The sequence below is a fragment of the Protopterus annectens genome, chromosome 14.part0 (assembly GCF_019279795.1).
Source record: "Protopterus annectens isolate FY-2018-M chromosome 14.part0, PAN1.0, whole genome shotgun sequence".
NCBI classification, from domain to species: Eukaryota; Metazoa; Chordata; order Ceratodontiformes; family Protopteridae; genus Protopterus; species Protopterus annectens.
In genome coordinates this window covers 857,351,207-857,375,581 of record NC_056748.1, presented here as the reverse complement: position 1 = coordinate 857,375,581, position 24,375 = coordinate 857,351,207, and the positions used below count along the sequence as shown (strand labels likewise).

Sequence of the window (24,375 nt, the reverse complement as noted above, 5' to 3'; positions counted from 1 at the left end):
CTTCAACCTGCTAATGTCTGTAAGCCTTTACTGCCACACTGTATACTGGCATTAGTTTCATTTGCATAAATGTGCATTCTTTTCAGTAATATTTTTGGCTGTAGTAAAACAGATTCTAATTGGTAATGGTGAGGCATTACTGGGATGCAGAATTGTGTAAACATTCTGAAATAGCTCCTGTGAATTTAGAGGTAGGTCATCGTCTCTCTATGCGTTTCCCTCATTAGGCCAATCATCGAGTATAATGCCCCATTTGGCATGTACCTCACTAGGCACATACAACAGCTGGAAAGGCCACAGAAGTACCTCACGAAGAGGATCCTAGGCCTTAAGCACATGTCCTACATAGACAGACTCAAAAAACTCCAACTATTCTCTGTCTCATATCATCTACCAAGAGACTATGTCTGTTTGTCTTACAAAGCCATGTCTGACCCAGCCCTGTTAGAAATGCTACATCTAAAGAAATCCCAATCCCTCCCACCACACACTTCAGAGACCTCAACCTCATTACCACAATCAACACAACATGCTGGAGGGACAGGTTCTTAGCCCAGAGACTGCCTATGCTCTGGAATAGATTTCCCATACATGTCAAGCAGAGCACCTCACTGGCCCTCTTCAATTGAAATCTTTATGAGTGGATGGGAAATAGAAAGATCACTCCAGTGGATCTACTTGATAGAGGCACTGGGAACAAACTGGTGGCACGGTGCCAGGGCACTTCTATGGGCTATGCTTGTAAAGGCTCCAGGGCCATTAGCCTAGTACACACCTATGAACTTATGAAGTGTATGCAACCCCATATGACATCTCATATCTAATGGTTGTAACTTTAATGTGCATTGTTCATAACAGTAATTCTTACCTAAAAACTGGCCCCACAGGTAATCATTTCATTAATACGCTATCAGAATGGAGAGTCAACAGTGGTAAAGAAATAACATGGACTAATCTTTATGAACTAAATAAGTATGGTTAGTTGGATTTTAATACTTGTAAAATACATAATGCAAACGTAATCATACAAACACCAAGCCACTCAAACTATCTTCAGACTCTTACCCGAGTTCCTTTTTCACCAGGTGGTCCTTGTAAACCCTGTGACAAAACAGAAATAAATAATGTTGTATTGTTAAAATGGAAATAAAAGTTATTTTTTATAAAAGTCAGTAATGTAACTGAGGTGCTTACAGGAGTTCCGGTTGGCCCAGTTGGTCCTATTATTCCAGGGTCCCCCTTATCACCCTGAAAGAAAAAAAATCTGATAGTCAATTTTGTTTGGTTTCAGAAAGTAGAAGTGTAGCATTTCTAGAATAGCAAAGAAAAAAGAGAAAAATCTAACATACTTAATTAGATCCTGTGACAATATGTTATAATGTGGCTTGAAGGATGATCCAATGGGATTCGTGCTTATTGAACAGGCATGCAATACAATGTCTATCACAAAAGCTTGGATACAGCAGCTGTTAACTGTTCTATGATAAAAGCCTGTCACAATCAAACAAATCCCAAGAAGTATCTGAAGTTACCTACCCTTTCTCCTTTTGGCCCAGCAGGCCCTGGTGATCCAGCTGGCCCTAGAACACCCTGCCATTCAACAGAAAAAAAGGAAGCAGTTTTAAAAACATTATTTTTGGAAACTCAGAATTGCAGTCTTTCTTTCTTTTAAGAAATGAGGACTATGTTGCCCTCAAATGCAATGCATGGATAAACATAAGCTACACTAGCTAAATGAAGTAATTTAGCATGGACAGGACTGTGGTTTTCAATTGCTTGATTTTTAGAAACATGCCGATCTCTTATTGAGCTTATTTCATAGCAAGATGCAGAAACATGTATAAATTATTCTCTCTAATTCTGACGTTTTCATCTTGCTCAGTAAATCTGGCTATTTGTTTACTGCGGTGTTTTGAGTAGCTTTGCTTAGATCAAGATTTGCTGACTACATGCTCTTGATCGAATTCCCAATTGTCAGGTGCATCTCCACGCCGGTTCTGGTTTAGGCTACAATGGGCCTTGTCTCTTGATAACTGCTAGTTGCTGTTCTGCTGACCATAAAGAGATCTCAGCTCATTACTAAACTGTGGGACTGCTCATGAGGAATAACCCTACAGTGGGAAAGGCTTTTGCACCTAATGGAGACATAAAGGGGGGACTTTCTCCTTGGGAAGTGTTATGGTGACATGTGCCATTGATAAGTCCATTAGTGACACCAGTCACTGAATGACCATGTCCCTGCCTTGTCCCTTCCTCCCAAAGTGGTATATTTGGCATGAGGCTTCTGCGACAAAGATCAAAGGTTCACTAAACAAAGGTTTACACTTGGATTAGTTTAAAACCTTTCCACTGACAGTCACATAATTCTCAACCTCTTAGAGCAAGAAATCTGGACAAAACCATAAATGGGAGGACAAAGACCCAAAAATAGGGACACTTTTTAAATACTGCTTTTACAAACTTAGAAAGTTGATAGAATAGCAGGTTTTGCATTAGCATGAATTTTCTGAAGGGTGTGGAGTCTGAAACTCAAATATATGTCTTTATTTTCTGACTTCAACCCTCATTGATTTGTCAATGATTTGCTAGAAAGCCACAATTTTATGAGAAATAGATCAAAAATATGAGGCAAAAATCTGTACAGTTGAGAGGTATGAGTCTTAGTTACTCCATTAATCAAGTAAAGCATCATGGATATAGTGGGTGATTCTGAGAATGGGCTAAACAGTGCTCTCTTTCTCTTTTTTTTCCCAGAAGAATTTGACATAGGGTAGATATTAACAGCTATGCTTCTAATGGCTTGCGTGAAGTTTTTTTTTCTTTTTGTCAGTGGTACTATTTCTGAATGTTTGACCTTCTGTATGTATTTCAGTTGTCTAACGGTTTGTGGCTTCAGAACAGGGCAGTATGTGAAGCAATGTATCCTCCTGTGGTGTTTTTTTATCTTTCTGTTGCAGGATAGTGTTTGTTTGATTAAACAGTATTCACACCAGAGCATTCAGTAAGAGAAATTACATTCCCAGCTGTGGAGATAACAGTATTTATTGTGTTTACAGCCTGGGTCAAACATGTGCTGGAAGAAAAGGTTGGTCTCACTACTTCAGCACTCAAATGATTACCTATCCTGAGTCTGTGCAATTTCAGATAACACAAATGCCAGATTTGATGTTGTTAAAATCAGCATGTTATACTATGCTATATGGCAATAAACAGTAATTAACAAATGATTTAGCAAAGTGCAGATTTAGACAAGATTACACATAGCTGCAAGGCTATTGGTAGCTTCCTTTTATCTGGTAAGTGAATCATAAAAAACACTTCCTTTTTATGTCATTGTGGAGCAAGGAATAAAATAACCAACTTCTGCATTCTACTGTGGAGTCTCTGTGTCAGTGCAACGGTTTTTGCTCCCAAAAGACCTTGAATGTATTGCTAGATCAAGACTGTTACTGGTCCAGTGAGTTTTTCAACCTTCCTTGGCATGTGGTGCAAATTGCACTAGTATTATGTTACAAACTAGTATTATGTCATGAACAGGACTGGATAATTTTATGGGGTTTGAACTCTGTGTATGGTGTACCTTACTCTAAATGGGATACATGCATAGTATTCATATCTAGAATTCTGCAGAATGTCCCAGATTTTAACCCATATTTTTGTCCTACCTTTCACTATCTTGTAAGATATATATAGTACATTTTTGCAAAATCACAAAGGAAGTGTATGTTAGACATTAGTTTCCTGTTTCTTACTGTTCACAAAATCCATGTAGTTGCAGAACCTGTTGTGGTAGTTAACCTTTTAAGTGAATGAGAGCAATATTTAAAAAAAATATATCCTTGATTTTCACCCTTCCTACCACCTTATTTATGGTCAGTGTGGACCACACTATTGCATGGTTACTATTAGCCAGTGGAACTCTGATTGCAGAACTTTTACTTTGTGCCCCACTACCCACAACGAACAAAATCAACATTCATTCTCTCCTTGTTCATACTCGGAGCTTTTATTTGGCTCTTGCCTGGTACAAAACATTGCACAGCAATGCAGTTAAGAGGTACAGAATTGTAAATGAGTCTAGAAATTTTATTTGGGGATAGCTGCAACAAATGCGTAATATAACCTTTATAAAATGGCCTGAAGAAGTTTATTTCAAGTATAATGCAACTAAAACTCTGCAGTTATACACATAAGTAATGGCATCTGGACTTTTGTTTACATAAGTAAATAGTTGATGTGGGCGAATGTAAGACTATGTTTATAGAGATAACATTCCCTGCTTTAAACTTAATATTTGCACTCATCTAGGACACTACTAAAGATAATGTAGTGCTGTATGATACAGACAGTGAGGAAACAACAAGGACAGAGACAACAGCTAACACAATGAATTGTGAGACAAAGTCCATGTTTTGACTTACAGTGCTTTTTCTTTTGCACTGCAAAGGAAAAGATGTACACATCTTACAGTCCTAAGTAGAACACCCCTCTGAGGGTGCATTTTTAATCCCAGATTCTTGAAAATGCATTACAATGAATTACCTTTAAACTGAAATGGAAAGAGCAAGGAAAGACAATAGCTTTTCAGGATACTCAAAACAAGGCAGTAAAACACTGAAGCCACTGGAAGGAGGAAGGAAACAGAGAATCAGACTGCTGCAAGAGAAGAATGAAGGAAAAGAAGCAGAGATCAGCAGGACAAAAGAAAGGGACACGGGTAAGAACAATAAGAAGGATGCTAACGGCTGGCAAGACGAGAGAGGAAAAGTGGCAGGGGAAAGTTGGAAGCTAATAAACCTCTTGAAGGATGTCAAGGTAGCAAATAAGAGAAACACCAGAGAAGGATTATATACATAAGTGAAGAATGAAAAAGGAACCAAAGCAATAGACTGAAGGATGAAATGATAGGAAATTGAGAAAAAGGGCAAGGAATGGTAAGACCTTAGGAACACCTGGGAATGCAGAAATGGAATGGACAAGGGTTTGGGAGACAAAGATGTGAGACAGATGAAAGATATTTTAGGCTGACAGTCAATATATAAATGTAAGCAGGAATATGACAATGTTGAAAGCATTAATAGTGGAATGTGAAGCTGATTTGATTGGGATATAAAAAGTCATTGATTAATAATTGGAGTGGTAGAGATATGGTTGTACTGTGGGTCTATATCAGCATATTGAATGCTGAAAATGCCAAGTACAATTTAATCGAACTGAAATGTTCGAAATCTCAAAAGAGCGAACTGACGGAAAATCTATGTCTTTCCCAGGGAAAGAAATCAGTGTTCCGTGCAAAAAAAATTTCAATACTTTAAACACTGACAGAAGTGGGGCCTTTGCCCCCACATGCCCCACCGTGGGGGGCTGTGCCCCCCACACCACCCTACTTAAATATACCAACTCTGAGACCGCACCATAGTGGAGGAAATAGCAAACTCCAATGACGGCCCAGAAAGACATCGATGTTCCGTCAGCTCGCTCTTCTGAGATTTCAAACATTTCAGTTCGATTAAATTAAATTCAGCATTTTTAACATTTGAAATGCTGATAGGAACCCGTACTGTGATGGAGGGTGTTCAAGAAAAACAGAATACAGAAGGAGAGAGGAAGATTGCAGGAGCAGGATAAAGAGAAGAGGAGGCAGGACAATGAGAAAGCTGTTAGAATTACATACATACACACATATGTTGCCAGAAAGGGGCAAGCATAGCAAAGGAACAAAGGCGATCTTCCAGGGATAATGTGTTTTGGATCAAAAGGGGAAACTTATCACATTACCACCTTCTATAGGCCATCTAACACGAATGCAAAGGATGATGAGGAGTCAAGGACAAATCGGGGAGTGGACAGGGAGGAAGGTGAGGTTGGTTATGATGGAGAGTATCTTTCATCCAATGTGAGCAAACAGAATAATTTAAATGAAGTTTTGTACCATGCAAGAGCCAAACAAAAGCTATCAGTATGAGCCAGGAAAGAAAGAAAGAATATTTATTTTGTTCTCTGTGGTAGGGGGACACAAAGTAAATGAGCTGCAAGTCAGAGCTCCACTGGCTAGTAATAACCACTCAGTAGTATGGTCCACACTAACAACAAATAAGGTACTAGGAAGGGCCAGAAAGGCAAAAGGATTAGGATTATATGGGGAGAAGTCTGTGACAAAATAGGAGGGTCATATACAGGGACTATGAAGGTGGCAAGAGAGCAAGGGAGTGGAGGAGCTGTGGGAAGCCGTAATAAAAAGCAATTTGGGGAGGTATGGGTGAAAGGTTAAAAAACGTTGCTATGGGGAAAAAATAAACTGATCTATTTTACTTGAAATATGGTATTAGGGAAAGAAAAACAAATACAGGAAATGGTGGAAAATCATAGGGATGGGTATGTGGAAAACTCTAGAAATAAGGAAGTATTCTGCTAAGATGACAAAGGGGAATGGAGAAACAAATTAGCAAGACACACAAAGACAGGAATAAGGCCTTCATTTTCACAGGGGAAAGGAGGAAGGTGATTGAACAGCTGGTGAACTAGCTTGGGAAGACAAAAACATGAGGGCATGACACAGCAAGCAAAAACTGTCAATGAATACTTCACATCTGTGTTCACCAAATAAAACTGTTGGGAGGACCATGGTCAGGAAAGACAAGACAGCAGATGGGGGAAGATATACAGATGTACAAAATGGCAAGAGACAAGATAAGGCATTGGGTGTCTGAAGAAGGATTAAAATACAGGGACCAGATGAGAGCTCATTGAGAATTAAAAAAAGGGTTTTCTTTGCATTTTAATTCAGTGTGTCTGATAGAAATGACCAGCATACCCCTTGGGGTGGGTGGTCTCAGCAGAGTCAAAGTAAGCAGTTTGTACATTCATCTTCAGAGACTTTGAAAGGAGAAGCCCAAAATACAATAGGCCAATGAGTCTAACTTAAGAATAGGGCAAAATGATGGCAGCATTTATGAAGCAAAAACGTATAGTCATGCATGCAGCCTATCACAATTGTAGATGTTAAAGTGTGATCACTGTTGTAGTCATAACTTCTAGTTATCTCTACATCTGCCCAAGTCCAATGTGTGGCCTGACTTTTAGAGCCGAACACCCTCATCCCATGGCCAGGCCGACCTTGCATTACCTCAGATGTCTTCATTTGTCTGTTATATCAGTAACATCTGTCTATGCCATCATTGGTTCTTTCCTGCCCACAAAAAAGGATATTGGTATGCTCACATTAGGATCTTTTGTTTTACCCCAGCTGTTCAACCTGTATTACTGAGAATATACGTCTACCTTAGGAAACCTGAACAAGGAAAAGAGGAGAGCAAGGCAGGGGTATATGGGTACCCACAGTGGCCCTTCATCATCTCACTGCAGTAGCGGGAAGGAAAAAGGGAGACAGGACTGAAACAGCAACTGCCCTTGAACATTTACAATTGTAAGTTGTCTACACAACTTTACTATGTTCTTCATGGGTCACTGTTGTAGTCGTATCTTACACTAATGATTCCAGAAACTTTTCTAATCAAGAAAGAGTTGTTGCCTTAGTGTTCTGATTAGAATTGGAAGAAGTCTTTCAGGATAGTTGTAAATCCAACTATTGCTCTGGATATCATGTCCAATTTGTAGCATTTTGAGAAGGTATGTAATGAGGACCAGGTGGCTGTTCTAGAATGTCCTTGGCAGTACTTTCAAGAAGGCAATGGTAAATGCAAACAGCCCTGTTGACTGTGGTTTGGTGATGTATAGCAAAAATTAATACAATCTGCTAGCCATATTAAAATATTTTGTTTTTTCACAAGGAATCCTTTTTTATTTTCTGCAAAGCAGACAAACAACTGATCTGATTTTCTGAAAGATTTTTTTTTAATTTTAAGTATCTATTTACTTGCACTTTATTGACTGGGCTAGTCCTATTAGGTCAATGATCTCTTTTCCAGGAAGATCGGAGGTGGTTTTCATACTGACTAGGTGAAATTTGGTCAGTGCACTGGGGAGCTTCCCCTACCCTTCGATACATGCCATGGGATCATTTACATTCTCCTGAGCTACCATGAACTTGGGCAGATGATGCTTTGGTTTAGCATCTTAAATGAAGAACTGTAGCACTACTATTTAGGCAGAACCTCAATTGACTGTACACATCTAAGGGGCTAGAGATGGACTAGTAGCTGAGAAGTCTGGTTCAGTGCTATTTCTGGAATGGATTTTACCCGCTTTATGTACTATGTCCTGAATATAGGGAGTTCATTTTCTCTAGTGGTAGGCAGACCATTACTAAACTGTTGTCTGAGAGCACCAAAGAAGATTGCCATTCTCGCTGGGCATATGTTGTATGTCTGTGCATTCTGGGAGAACTCTAGCCTGATGATACAATCCAGGATACATTCCAGTGCCCTGCAAACCTAGTCCTGAAATTGTACCTGAATCAGGCAGTCATCCAGGTAAGGGTAAATGTGGATGTCGATGGGTTTGCAGTGAGCTATGAGTGGTGCCAGATATTTTGTGAAAATTCTGGTTTCAGTAGCCAAACCAAATGAAAAGGAGGTAAGCTAGTAATGGTGGCCTCCCTCTTACAAACCTTGGATACTGCCTATATACTTTGAGAAAATGGAGGTTAAGGTACATACCTTATGATCTAATGTCACCAGTAGAGCTGGAGAGCCCGGTGGGGCAAGAGGGGCTTTAGAGTTAATATTTCAAATTCTGGAACTTTTAAGAATTTTAGTCTTGTTAAGTCCAGAGTGTGTCTGCATGTCCTGTCTTTTATTGTAAGGGAATGGGATATCCTTGCTATTCATTATAAGAGCTCTGTTACAGTAGTTACTGGAAAGATAGCCAAGAATCACGGAGAGACTGTTTTAGTGTAAACAACCTTTTTTTTTCCGCTTTCAACAATAGACTTCTTCAGAAAACACAAGACAAACTGTCTTATACCACTGAGTTTAAATACTTCTTTCAACCAATAGAAAACTTTTAATCAATTACATCATATGTTTAAATAAAATGTTAAAAAACATTAATTTAAAATCCTTATTCAGTTACTTCTGTAAATATACTCTCCAGTTCTTTAAAAACATTTGATGTTAACATCATTTAACCCAGTCCACTGTCGGAGTTTAACCTAATCTGCTATAAGGCTTCCTTCTGTTTCAACTCTGTTTTAAAATCTCCACCCCTCATATCATAAGTACCCTGTTCCAGCAGTGAGAACAAAAACTTGTTATAAGTAGGACATTTTAAAGTATGCTTATAAAAAGCATTCTTACTACCTTTCTTTCTTATACTGTAGTAGTGTTCCCTAATTCTAACACATAGGGCCCGTGTCATCATCCCTATATGAAATACGGTGCAAAAAGAACAACCCCCTATGCAAATCAAACCTTTACTTTTACAGTTGAAATGGCCAGGTACTTTTATTGTGTGTGATAAGTGTGTCAAATTAACAAAAGGCCTTTCTAGGATGAATCTGCACACATTGCAATTACCACACTTATACATACCTAAGGTTATGTTGGAGGGGATATTAGCTTATTTATATGTAGTCTCATTTCTCTCAAATAATGTGTTAGAATTTGGGAAGGCTACTACAGTAAAATAAAGAAAGACAGTAAGAATGCTTTTTATAAAATACTTTAAAATGCCCTAATTATAAATTATGTTAACCTCAAATGTTTTTTAAAGAACTGTAGAGTATATTTACAGAAGTAACTGAATAAGGGTTATAAATAAATGTTTTTAACACTTTTTTTAAACATATGATGTAATTGATTAAAAGTTTTCTGTTGGTTGAAAGAAGCATTTAAACTCAGTGGTAGTAGACAGTTTGTCTTGTGTTTTCTGAAGAAGTCTATTGACGAAAGCAGAAAATGGTTGTTTATGCTAAAACAGTCTCTCTGTGATTGTTGGCTATCTTTCCAGTTGGTATTTATTTGTCGTTTTTTACTGGAAGTATGGATCGCTTTTGACTGTTACAGTAGGCTAAGTTATATGAGACGTATCCTGCTACAGATGTGACAACCAGCATTTCCAAAGCTTTAGGGCTCCTTCTATGCATCCTATCACTGGCGAGCTTGAGGAGAGCCGTATAAAGACAGTGGTTAGGAAGTCAAACCTTCAATACTTTAATGCTGTCAAAATACACTCTTCAAGTGGTCAGTACTCAGCTAGCACTTATCCTTCACTGATCTTCTTCTTCTTCAGCTTTTCCCGGTTAGAGGTCGCCACAGCGGATCAACTGTCCGCTCATGATTGGCAGTGGAGTTTTACGGTGTCGAGTTGCCAGCCCGGTGCCCAACCTTCCACAGAAGGCACACACACACACACACACACACACACACACACACACACACACACACACACACACACACACACACACACACACACACATTCACACCTAGGGCCAATTTAGAGTGTCCAATCCACCTACAGCATGTCTTTGGGATGTGGGAGGAAACCCATGTGACCACAGGGAGGACATGCAGACTCCACACAGAAGGAACCCCAGCTGGGGATCGAACCGGAGAACCTCTTGCTGTGAGGTGGCAACGCTAACCGCTGCACCACTTCACTGATCTGCAAAATGAAAAAGGTTGCACAGGAGTCATCACATTTGAAGCTGGCATCCTCTATTCATCAGGTACAGATGAGTGACTCAGCCGTGGCCATTTCAGCCTCAGACTGCTCATCACTGTTAAATGGTCACCTTGATGTTGCTTCTCAAGAAGACACTAAGCACCAACAGACAGGCATATCCTCTGAGGCTGTTCAGCTGTACTTCAAAATAAGGTTCATCCTTCCCCAAAGTGCAAAAATTATATGGTTTTACATGAGGGCTTGGTCTTTAAGCTGGTTTCCTCTTCACCTCAGCTGCCAATGAGTAATTTTACTGTGGCCATCTCGGGTACCTTGGACTGCTTATTACTTTCTCTCTGTCCCACAGATATTCCTTCTCGAGAAGCCACTAAGGTGTGGGAGACAGGCATATCCTCTTTGCTGCTAGGATGTCCTCTTCAGGCAAGAAGGCAACAAAGCTACTGTAAGGAGTTTGATTTTCTGGGAAGGGTCCATTGTCACATTGATTTTTTTTATGGGGGGTCTCCCAGGAAAAGAAAACATAAACTTAGGCAATGTTGTTCTCTTGTATCTCATAGGATATAGAGGGAAGCATGGTTGGGTTTTACTAAGGGCTTATTTTAAGCCTTTTATCTTTGCATTCGGAATCTTCCTAGAATTTTAAAAGTGAGATTTTTTCCTTTGTCTCTCGGATTCTTATTCTTAGCCTGGGGCGAAATTACATTCAGATTATTTTTCGGAAATTCCTACCCTGGAAGATGTGGAATCAGATTCTGAGGAACGTTTTTCTTCAAACTCAACTCCTGAAGAGTTGTCCTTTTCTGACACTGTAGCCTGAAGGAAGGAGTTATTTCAGTGGGATAGAAAGAAATACTAAAATCCCTGCAAAGATATTTTAGTTATTATACGTAGATTTTCCTCAACCTGCAACCTTTCCTCCTGTTTTGCCAGTATTAGAGGATACTTTCTTTGCACTCGACCATCTGTCTGACAGTCGACCACTTGACACTAAGAAGTCTGCTAAATTATACAAAGTTCCTCAGAATCACAAATTTATATTTTCTAACCCAACATCAGATTCTACAGTGATTTCTCTGACAAAAACATCTTCATCCAAACATTTTTGGCAGCTTACCCTGTTCCTTCTGACAAATAAGGGAATGCCTTTGAGAGATTTGGGAAGTCAGTTTATACTTTTTCCACTATAACCTTCAGAATAGAGAATTGACAGGCTTGTATATCTACATTTCTGCTGGCTCCCTTTGACAATATGGAAAGTTAATTGCTGAACTCTCTTCTTCATAGACTAAGATATTGCAGAAGTATTTAATATCTTCTGTTTCAGGCCAAATAATCACCCTCCAAAACATTATTATGAAACTGATGATTATTTTTCTAGACCAGATGCCATTGAGTGAGTTATGAGAAGGTTTGCTTGGCTGCATTCCCAGAATTCACCAGAGGATGTGAAAGCTGAGCTCCTTAATGCCCCTTGGATAAAGAGGTTTTATTTGGCCCTTCCTGTGCATGGCTCCTTAAAAAATTTGATGAAAGGGAGAAATTAATTCAGTGGGTTACCCAGTTAACCAGACTTTCAACCCTCCATGCCAAAATGTAATATAAACTTTTTTTTTCCAGTTCATGCTCCTTTCATAGGAAACAAAGTTAATGATTTCTGCAAGGCACAGGTAAACAAAAGTTTTTAGAATGCAATGGCAGGGTGGCTCAGAAAATGGAAGATCATCCCAGAACCAAGGACAATCTAAACCAAGCAGACTGACTATATACCCCTTTATGCTTTTCCCCCACCCCACCCTGGTATTCCAGCAAAGCATACTCAAAGTCTAGGTCCTCTGTGGCAACAGATCACCTCAGACAGTCAATTGGGTTATGACAACCATTCAAAAAAAAAGAACAAAAAAGTCCATGTCTGCCCAGACTCCAAGTTGAGAAAAACGAATCCAAGCTTATTAAAACAATACTCCAACAGTAATAAAATTCCAGAGTTGAGCAATTTTGTCCTAAACTGGACTTCATCTGAACATGAGTAACCAGTAGTTTATGAGCTCCATATATAGTAAGAATACAAATAATTAAACAATTAACTAATCAGTTTAATTAGCCTTAACGCCATTTACAAAAGCTCTAAAAATTCCTTAAAGCAGCTTTTAAAAATAAAACCTTTTCAAAGTTGAATAAACATAATATAACAAGCTGAAAAATATATATATATATTTTGAAAATGCCTCCTGTGCCAATGCCAAAAGTTAAAAAAACAAACATTTGCAACCATTGTCAAAAATTGTCAAAAAATAAATACATATAATACAGTTCATAATTTAGCTGCTGTCATTTTTAATACTGCATTAATAAAAATGTAATTGTTCAAACTTGGTTTTGGGGTAGCATCCAACCTGAGCTGCCAGAGGAGCTCCCTGTATTCCAGTTTGTTTTCCCATGCCTCCCCCAGGCATCCCATTGGATGGTTTGCAATATCCCAAAAACAAATTTCTTGTGACCCATGCAAGTCATTGAGTGCTTATACAAAGCATTGTTCAAGTCAGCTTTTTTTACGTCATATAAATGTTCATAAATCCTTCTCGCTAACCTCCTTTCCGTCTTTCCTACATAAAATGGAAGACAGTAATTGCAAAATGCCATATATACCAAGCCTGCTGAGTTGCAGTTTCCTTTTCTAAAAACAATTTTTGTTCTACTCATATTACCCAGAGTAATTTCCTTATAATCCACAATAAACCTGCAGTAGTTACAACATCCGCATTTAGTGGTATCTAACCTCAACTCATGTGTACCTCTCTCTAACCTACCTGTAATGTTGGGGGGACCTTGTAAATAAAAGTGGGCCTATTCCCCAAATGCCTACATAGTTTATCAGTTTTCAATATGGCCCAGTTGTGATTAATTATTTGCTTCACCCTACTTGTTAGGTTGTCAAATTTAATAGTCATTACTTGATGAAACTTGTTATCTTGGTCATAGGGTGACCTTATATTGTTCAGTTGATCAGGTCTGCCTAGAACAGATTCAAATCTTGTGTCCCTGTTCTCCTTTACTTGAGTCCTTAAAGACCTCAGGAGGTCAAGTGGGTACCCTTGGTCCAAGAACATAGATGTCATTCTGTCAAGTTCTCTCTCTAGGAATTTCCCATCTGAAACCATCCTGGACACCTTAATATACTGCTCCTTTACCAAATTTTTCTTGCAGTGTAGTGGGTGGTTACTTATGTACTGCAAATAGCTATTAGAAAATTTCTCTTTTCTGAAAACCCCAGACATCAACATACCTTGATTAATAAAAGTATGGACTATAGTTATACATAAACCTAAAAAAAATCAGAAGTGTTGGTTAAATATTCCACAATGGATCTATTTCAACAGGGTCTGTTTTCCAAATGAAAAACATGTCATTCAGGTACCTAGCACAGAACGACCAATGGTGTCCCCAGTCTGAGTGGAAAATGACTTTTTTCTCCCAGGCCAACATAATGTTGGCAAAAATGAGGGCACATACTGCCCCCGTTGCTATCCCACTCTCTTGTTTTGGAGTTTTGGTTTTGTGCATGTTTCTACATTTTGGCACACTTATGGTTTTTAGTTAACCATTCAAAAAGGCTACAACTGGCAGTTGGACTACAATCCTCCTAATCAAAGGATTCCTCTGCATCCATCCACCCAAACCTCCCGGTATCCTCCTATCCTAAATCAAATGCTGTCTCAGAGAGCTGTTCCTCAAAATCAAACAGGGAAAAGGTTCCATTCAAGAATCTTTCTACTGCTAAAGAAAGAAAGAACTTTAATACCTGTTCTAGACTTTCTTTTCTAAATAATCAATGTCAAAATTTATTATTTATTTTTATTTTACATTTGTTAACTGTCTGATTTTCAGCAGAGGAGAAAAGCTCCACAAAGAAAAATTACAGACACATTTAGTTATTTAGACATAATCAGTATACACACAAATTACAAGAAACATGTTTAAACAGTTACAGTGGAGAGAACAATCAAAAAAATATTAATTTTAAAAATAAAGGTAAGTAATAGATTTGTGGTGTACAGCTGAACTTTGGAATGTACATACATTGTAGATTAGCCAGTGTTTGTGAGTTAGATTGAAAAACTATTATCAATTGCTCTAGATTTAGTATGTATATGTTGTCCGCTTTCACTAGCCTGGGGAGCAATCATGGTACTGCCAACTTTGCTTGAGATGTTGCCTGATGAGGTCTTTAAAGGAGGCTTTGGATGATGTGTTTTGAATGCTAGTAGGGACAGAGTTCCATTTTTTAGCCACCGAACTACTATATAGTGCATCTCAAAGCTATTCTAGCTGTTGGTGACTTCTAGTAATAGTTTGCTTGATGATCTAAGAGGCCTTTTGGCTAAGTGATGTTGTACTAGGTTTTGAGGGCAGGACACTTATTGGGGAGGTAATAGATAGAATGACAGAGGCAGAGCTGATGGTAGGTTGGGCAGTTCAAGCCAGTGGAGCTGTCTCAAAGCAGTACAGTGATGAGTTCTATATGAGCAATTTGCAGCAAAGCGGGGCAATCTGTTATAGCAAGCTTCCATTTTGCTTAGTTCAGTTTTGTTGAGATTAGTCAGAATGGGAGATGCATAGAGTAGGGTGGATAGAAGTTGGCAATGGCTGATCTTGTGTTGTTGGTAAGAAATGGTTTGATACGGTAGAGTGACCCTAGTTTGGCATGTACTTTTTAATAGTTAAGTTCAGATGACTATCAAATTTTAGGTGGGAGTCTATGTTATTCCCAATAGCTTAGCCTGTGCCACTGGAGCAATTGAGTAGCATTTGTGGAGTAGATAGTGAATTGACTGTTAGTGTTTTTGTTAGAACTCTTTATAACCATAAGCTGAGTTTTCTTTGGATTGAGGATAAGTTGGGCTTTGTAAGGTAGTTTTCAACGTCTGTAAGGTAGTTTTTCAACGCCAGAGAATGCTAGTTGAGTTGTTTGCAGGAGGGTGGGAATGTTTTGTGCAGCACAGATTAAGGTAGTGTCATCTGCATACTGAATTATAGATGCATGCTGTGTGGAGGTGTGGAGGTCATTTGTGAAGACTGTGAATAGTAGTGGTCCTAAGATAGAACCCTGTGGGACTCCTATAGTTATGGGCAGCTGAGAGAATTTTCCCATTTCACAGCTTGGTACCTGTCAGTTAAGTAGCTTTGGAACCAGGTAAGAGTGGAATTAGATAGATGATATTGGTTTAGTTTGTTTAGACTGTGTCAAATGCTTTGGACATATCCAAAAAAGAGTTGACACTTGCAGGCCTTCATTTTTGAGACGGTTTACTGTGTCTGTGAAGCAGAGGAGAGCTGTAGTGGTACTATGGGCAGGTCGGAAACCATGCTGAGTAGGGGACAGGATGTTGCAGTCTAGGAGATAGTTTAGCATCTGGGTATGGATGCATTTTCTAGGATTTTGGCCAGGGGGAGAGTAAAGCAATGGGTCTGTAGTTATTAAGTTCAGTGGAGGTCCCGCCTTTATGTATGGGTGTAACATAGGATATTTTCCAGAGTTTGGGCACATAGTTTTCAACAATTGATCTGTTTATGAGAGTGGAGACTGGGATAGCAATAGCATCTGCTGTAAGTTTCAAGAAATAGCAGTTTGAGAGCATGCTTTTGATTGAAGTGGTGGAAACTGTTTTGAGGGTAAAGCTAGTATTAGAGTTATTTGTGTTGGGGGATAGTGAGGAAGGAACAGTCCTGTGATACTAAGGATAGAATTGAGTTCACAAAGTGGAATTGAATTGTGTTTGATGGGAACTTTAGTGTCAGGGTGGTTGGTTTGGGGGTAGCCTTTTGGGTGGATTTTAGTAGCTGGTTTACATTTTGCCAAAATTTTGTGGGTTGTGTTGGTATTTAGTTTGTAATGTTGTGTAGGATTTTGCGCAATGGCTAGGTGTTGTAGAAATGTTTTGTTGAAATATGCTACAGCCTGGTCAAGTGGGAGGGTTTTTCCAGTCACAGTTACACAGTAAAGTGACCTCAGGAGAGAATTTTTTGTGTTTGTGGATATATAGTTAGTGGTTTTGCATATGCTTGTTCTATTATGTTGTGGTCACTTAAGGTGTCTGGGAGACTGCCTGTGTGAGGGTACAATGTGGGGTTGCTAGTTAGGACCCAGTCAAGGATGGATTAGATTTTTATCACACCTAGTTGGAATTTGGACTAGCTGCTGGTAGCCATGGAGATTTATTAGATTACTTGGTGGTTCTGATATACAGGTGAACCAATCTAGGTTGAAGTCCCCAGAATAAGGGTTTCTGTGAGTATGTGGAAGAACACCAGGATAAGAAGTCTTCAAGGCTAGCAGGTGTATTACCAGGTGGAATATAGATCACAATTATGGTGATGACCTTTAGGGTGAAGTTGAAGTTATGTCCCAGTTATTGGGGACAGTTAAGTTGGACTTGTAGAGTAAGGCAGTTCCACCCGTGGTCTGTCTTGTCTAATGATACTGTAGAGAACTTCTGAGTTAGCTATGTTTTATTTAGCCAGGTTTCTGTTAAAGCAACTATGTCTGGGGAGTAGTGTGCTATTGTGGCCTGGAGTTCAGGTATTTTATTTTTAATACTTCTAATATTAATATTTAGCATTAAAAGATGGTTGGTTTTGCTGCTGTTGTTGATTTGCCCAGGGATGAAGAAAGTGGGGTGTTATGTTCTGACATTTGTGTTTGAGCAGTTTGTGTTGGACAGGATGGTGGATATCCCCACTTATGGTGAGCATGGAGTTAAAATGGTTATACAGATGTTGGAGTTTGGTGAGGAGTGTGAGAAAGTATTGTGTTTTTTTGGAGTAGGAATGAGAGCATATGTGTTTAGTTCTGAATTGGTCCGTTATGCAGTTCTTGAATAAGTGTGGGCAAATATTATTATAATGTGTGGTGCCTGTGTATGAGAGTGCATAATGCAGTGTTGTGCTACTAAGTTTAGGGATATTGCTAGAGTGATAACTTGTGGTGTTGCAAAGAATTATGAGAAGACAGACTAGATTTAGTTGTGTGATAGTCATGGTTATAAAGTTTATGTTGTTTCTAGGTGGGGGTCTGAATAGGAATTATAGGGTTGCATTATATGTGGATGGGGAAGTAATGTGGGTGATGCAAACAATGCCTAGTGGGAATGAGAGTGATTGGGAGTATTTTGTGTGGAGCAAGTTGGTGTGATTTAATGTGATATGACTTGAGGAGCTGTGATTGGTGGAGGTGATGTGAGGGTGAGCTGTGGGTGTGGCTATGATCACTATAAATGTAGAAGGCAAGAGAAAAAAGTAAGTATTACTTTACAAATCTGAACACTTTTAAAACAACGCTTGTTAAAAAATGCTTTCTTTACAATCTCTGTTACCTCTCACTTCACTTCTATTTTTTTTTTATCACTGACTTTAAAAGATGTTGATCACACCCCAATTCTCAAAGATTTCAGACCTTTTTTATGATTTTGTGTGTCTGGTTTAAACCTTCAATGTTCTGCCTTATCCTATGGCTTTTCTACACCTCCAAGGGTATTTACAAGTTGCCTGAGTCCTGTAATAGCCAATTGCAGGCTGTAAGGTTTTCACATTTTTCATACTTGGGTGACTGCCTTTTTCTCAGTCTGGATTTCAAGTGAACCTAAAGAAATCTTCAATCATTCCAGCTCATAGGATGTGTCCTGAATATATCCATCATGATGGCTTGTCTTCCTCAGGACAAAGTAGAATTGGGTCTGTATTATAACCTCAAAAGCGAATGCTCTTTAATCAACACCTTAAAATCAAAAGCACTAAATCCCGAATACATGGAACAGCTATTTTTTTTTTCCTAGGGAAAAAAATCACTGGGCCATTTTCGGGACTTTGCTATTTCCTCCACTGTGGTACGATCTCAGAGTTGGTATATTTAAGTTGGGCGGGTGTGGGGGGCGAAGCCCCCCACTTTATTTTGTGTTTATATATTTTTTTTTTTGCGGAGCAGTGATTTTTTTCCCTGGGAAAAAAAAATCGCTGTTCCATGTGTTCGGGATTTAGTGCTTTCGATTTTAAGGGGTCGATTAAAGAGCATTTGCTCTTTTAATCATTCAAGGTTATAATAGATATCCGTAGAAATTTACAAGGAAAACTTTCTGATATTTTCTAACCAGTCTCTGCCAGGGAATATCTAAGGTTTCTGTGTTTCATGGCCTCTAAAATTTTCATGATTCGTTTGGCCATACTTCACATGAGGAAAATTCAGTGGTTCATCAAATCAATTTGGACCCAACACCAGCACCTCCGATTATTTCAGATTCCAGTTCTAGGATTTGTAAAAATGGAGCTATTCTGGTGTTTGGACCACCTATATCTCAACTCAGGTCTCCACTTTTCTCTTTCAGCCTATAGTCAGTCTACAAACACAGATGTCTCAGACTTTGCTTAGGGAGCTGTAACTAAAGGGATGAAAGGTCAGGGTCTGCAGAAGAAGAATAATAGACTGAAACACATACATTTCAAATAAATGATGGCTGTATTAAATGCTCTCTAGTCTCTAAATCATCTTTTGGTTCCAGGCCCTCTACTAGTAATCACAGACAACTGCACAGTGATACGATACATGAACAAATGGGGTAACCAGATCCTGCCCTCTTTACAGAGTAGCTATGGTACCTTGGGAACAAGCAACTCAGCATGATGAAATACTACAGGTTGCTTACATTCCATCAGAATATTTCTGCAGACAGAAACAGAATAGATGTACACCAGTGGAAGCTGCACCCAGGAATCTTCTAGGAAATGATCCAACTGGGGAGCTCCGGAAATAGATGTTTGCCTCCATTTACAATAGACAGTTAACAAAATTCTGTTCCAAGACTCCATGCACAAAGATGTAGCAGACAAATGCCTTCTCATTCACATGGATGGGAATATTTCTGTATATCATTCATCCGATAGCTGAGGTTCTTCTAAATATTTAGGATGACTCTCCCAAGATAACAGTAACCCCCTTTTGTCCCAGGCAACAGTTGCTCTTCCTTTTCAAAATGCCCATGAGGAATTTCCACAAGTTTCCTCTCAGGATGGATTTACTCACAATAGGACAGGAGTTGTTTGATATACCTCAACCTTCAATTTATTCATCTCACTTTCTGGATGATAGAATTCTAATAACTTTTAGGCACTTATTTTCTGAAGACATACAGCAGGTACTAAATGAAGCTAAGAAATCTGCTACTAGAAAATTAAAAGTGGAGAAGAACTGGTACTCATTGAGTTCCATCACTGGGTAACAACAGATAGAGTTTGTCAAAGCAGCTTAGCCCAGTTGTATGACTGGATCACAGGCATGTGGACAGAAGCAGCTTTTTTGATGTGAATGCAAATTGGACAGTCGGGTTAAAAATCTAGAATAATTAAGAACCTGTGGGTTATTAATATGGAAAAACTTAAACCATTAGGCTCAGAATTACAAACCAGCAGCAAAGTCTAACCCAGAGCTTTGGTACATGCAGGGGTTGGCCTTGGCGTTAGAGCCAACAAACAGGAAATGTCCTGATAAAAGACAAAGGTCAGGTTGCAGTTGAAGTACTGTGTACAGTCTTGAATATTTTATAGGGATTGTGAGGTCACTGTGCTAGGGAAGGTACACAGTAAGATGATTAGGATATTGAGGAAACAGGAGGATAACAATATAACCGTTATCATGGGATTAAAAGACCGATCAGAGGACTACTTTATGGACATATAAGGCTCTAATGTGTAAATGTGATGGGATTATTACTTTGGACTTTGGAAAGGAAATAGGTGTAAGTAGGGAACATAACTTAGAAATCAAGAGGGAAAGCAGAAGTTAATAACGCAGGGATATCGAGGAACGGGACAAATACGAGGTGTAGCAACCTTAGGCTAGCTGCAGCACTTGAACAGACTAGACTGACACAAAATATTTTCTACCAGCAAATTCACATAAAATAAATTAAAAATGTAATCATACAAATACATCAAGGTTTTACATATATCAAAGTCAGTGGAATGCATGGACCCCTTGAAAAACGACTATATTCAGTGGCCAAAAGAGAACTGTGGCCGTATGGTAAATATGCAATAGTGATGAAAAGAAAGCAAGCATTAAATAAACACAGCATGAATAAAATAAGGGGAAACAGATGCCTTGTGTACAAAGAGTTTATAGATTACACCTGCCTCCTGAAGTCAAATGTTTGTTTAGAGGCAGCACTTGAATCACACGATCTTTGTATACTTTTATATATACTTTTAATGTATATCTTTTCATTTTAAGAGGAACCAGTCTGATTTGGTAAGCAGTGGTACTCTTTTCTTCTGTGCTTTAATGAACAGAAGTGCAACGTAAAATGACATACTGGATGAATATTGGTTATGTCTCTATACACGAGGAATCACGTCCCTGTTAATTTATTTTGTGTGCGCACCCGCTTGCTGGGGAGTTAGTGCGCAAATCTGAAAACAGTGAGACAAATGAGGAGCAGCAGTTAATTCAAAGTTAAGTGAATCATAAACATATACTTTGAAAAAAAAAACTGTGAAAACAACACAGCCTCATATTTATCTTTCAATATAAAAATATGAAGATATTTTTTACAGCATGTACGACAGAATTTACTATAAGACATATATCACATTAAACAAGGGGAACACTTTAACTAAAATTATTGCAGACTCTGCTTCTAGTGGATTCTTTGAATGGATTATTTTTTGGTTAAAATGATTTTATAGTTCTACAAATGCACATTTCTGCATCTGATCACTACAGACTGAAGAAGCTATTCTTACTTTGTAAATGCATTACTATTACTTAATCCACGGAGAAGAAAAAAGAGAGAGAGAGAAGGGGAGAGAGAGAGAGAGAAAGGGCATGCCTGAAATATGTAAAACCTGATTTGATTGAGTACTATACACAACTGGATTCTTCAAATGACTAAGGAATTAAACAATTCATTCATTTTTGGACACTTGCTTTATCCTACTCAGGATCACAGAGGAGCTATAATCTCTCCTAGCACTCACTGTAAATAGGAAAGTAATCCTAGATAGAATGCCAGTCTTCCCAGGCCACGCTCATACACACATATATACACATACACACTCACACATATACACACACACACACACACACACACACACACACACACACACACACACACACACACACACACACACACACACACACACACACACACACACACACACACACACAATGCACAAACAGGCATAACGAACAGTATATTGTTGCAATGTGTAAGGAAACTAGAACATCTTACCAGAACATAATTTTACTACATATAAACTTTTGGAACACTTAAGAAAAAAAAGGTGGTGGTGGCGGTGGTGGTGGTCACTATGTTATATCCTATTTTAAAAAGCTATTTTGTCAGGACCAGTGGAATGAAAGAGCAACTTGTCAAAAAAAAGTATAACTTACCTGAGATTTGGCAGATGCTGCGGTAGCGTTGCCACCTCACAGCAAAATATTGTCACGTTCGATTCTCAGCTAGAGCGTCTTCTGTGTGGAGGCATGCGTGAATGGGCATGCCTTCGTTGAAGGTTGTGCATCAAGGCTGGTAACTCGGCATGTAAAAATCCACTACCAAACATTAGCGGACTGGAGTTCCGCTGTGGAGACCCCTAACCGGGATAAGCCGAAAGACACAACAACCTGAGATTTGGCAGAGTCCAAGTTAGTTCTATTAGCTACATGAATGCAGGGGTTTCAGCTCCCAGCCTAGGAAGCAGAGGGAACTATGACTTGTGCAAAAAAAAAAAAAATCATCTTGTCCCATTCAGACTTGTGGTTGTAAATGAACAGGCTGCGAAGTTTGAACTTTGATAAAGATTACCTTATTCCCCTTAGGAAATGCTTACACACGAGAAGAGTGGATGATGATAACTGGAACAGCTTCACAGCTTCTCATAGGAGTTACTGAAATGGAGGGTGAGCAAGCATGCATGGGACAGGTACAGGGCCATAACAAATGGCAAGATTAGAAGCAGGTAGACCAAGTCACCATTTGATGAACAAGGTACAATGTTAAGCTAGATGGATGAAACTTCTAACTCATTTTTGCCAGCCTCCTAGCACAGTTCACTTCTTTAAAACTTTAACAATTAACATGATGGCTATAGAAGGACACACCTCTAATTAATCTTGCAAATGTTTTCAGGCAGTGGAACAAAACCTGTCAGACTTTCTTTTTTTTTTTACCTTAAACCTTGTGTTATCAGTATGAAAACTGTGGACCAGCATTTATTATATCAGTAGTTTAAAATCCTTGTTAACATATGCATGCAGTTCTTGTAGCACCATGCTTTACATATGGATGCAAACAGCATGTTACTAGACAGATACAGATCGACAAAACAAGACAAAGCAGCCATGTTGGCAGGTTTGTTTAAGCCAGAAGCAAACTAACCACTTGTGATTCCAGTGGTTATATTATTACATCATTTACTTTCCTATGACATCAAGTGTAGTTCATTTGTGACACAGCATTACATTGTGGAAAGTGCACTTCTGCTATGCTCAGCTTTTGGCCGGACTAGAACCTAGGCAGGAAGCAGTGTGAGCATGTCTTATACAACTCTCCAGGCTCCTTACTTGTAACTCCAACAAATGCAACATCCTTTTATAAAGGTGTGAGATGTACAAAATATAAAGCTGATGAATTTAATACAGGAAAAGTATTTTATATCCAATACAGCCTATCTTATATTACATGCAGCATAGTGATTCTGATCTATTCTGATATTCTTTCATGTGTTTGTAATATTTTCATCAATATATACCTGAGACTGAAGAACTTAATATATCTGGATATATATAGATTGGAATACCACTACCATAAATGTTAATTTAAGCAGCTTTTGAAATGTGTGAGAATTTAGGATGACAAGCAAAAAATATCTTGCTATGCCACTTGAAAATCAAACCCACTGTCTCCAGTACAGTTTTCCTAACTAGGTGTCACTTGTAAGAGCTGTGCTTTTTGGAGAGGGACTCAGAAATTAGAACCCAGCAATGATCTCTGTAATACATAGAAAATATAAGCATTTATTGCAGCAAAGCTTCTAATTCAGTTTTTAAATTAAATTAATTGTTTCCAGGGGCTTACTATCAAAATTTTGAATGCCGTTATATGAACTTTGATTGTCAAAAGTCAGTTTATCAAAGTTTCATAATGGTGATTTCAAAATATTGAACCCGCAACAGCAAATGCTAGTGTGCATTCACTGTTGTGAGACTGACATATTGATTGGAGATCGCACTACAGTGGGGGATCGGGAACTTTGCCCTTTTCCTCACTGTAGTGCGATCTTGTTGTTGTAATATATAAGTAGTAGGGGGTATGAGGGCTTGCCCCCCCACAAAACGTGTGCTGAATGTCACCGGATGTTAAGGTAAGTTTGAAAAATGTCAACAATTCGATTTCAAATTGTTAACATTTTTTTGTTTCGTTAATTTGATTGGCCACTATTGTTCATTTCGATAATGTTTTTCGAGTAAGTAATTACTCGTAAAAACATTTTCTAAATTTTGATTGTAAACCATTTCCAGGGATAGTGATAGTAAGAGTGAATGTTTCTGCTGGATAGAAGTCTGGCTAACAATTAACAAGACATCTGCATTACTGGATAACTCCAAGTTATATATTTGCAATGTATGTTTTGCTGGGCCTCAGGATGCGCTCCCTGACACATTTGTATCATTTCCTTGCATTTGCCACAACATTCTAGTTATATTCCCTAGCAGTGTATTAATAGATCCCTCTGCATTGTGTA

The 24,375-nt window shown here is 38.7% G+C and overlaps 1 protein-coding gene across 1 annotated transcript in view; it reads right to left on the bottom strand.

Annotated features, from left to right (window-relative positions):
- Positions 1–1,053: 1,053 nt before the first annotated feature.
- The window catches only part of LOC122788738 (collagen alpha-1(XIII) chain-like), a 239,364-nt gene continuing 216,042 nt past the window's right edge, over positions 1,054–24,375 (bottom strand). The window contains exons 16-17 of the mRNA XM_044055631.1: positions 1,195–1,248; positions 1,054–1,101 (exon numbers count right to left, since the gene is read on the bottom strand). Coding sequence (XP_043911566.1) covers positions 1,054–1,101; positions 1,195–1,248 — 102 coding nt within the window. The remainder of the gene's footprint in view (positions 1,102–1,194; positions 1,249–24,375) is intronic.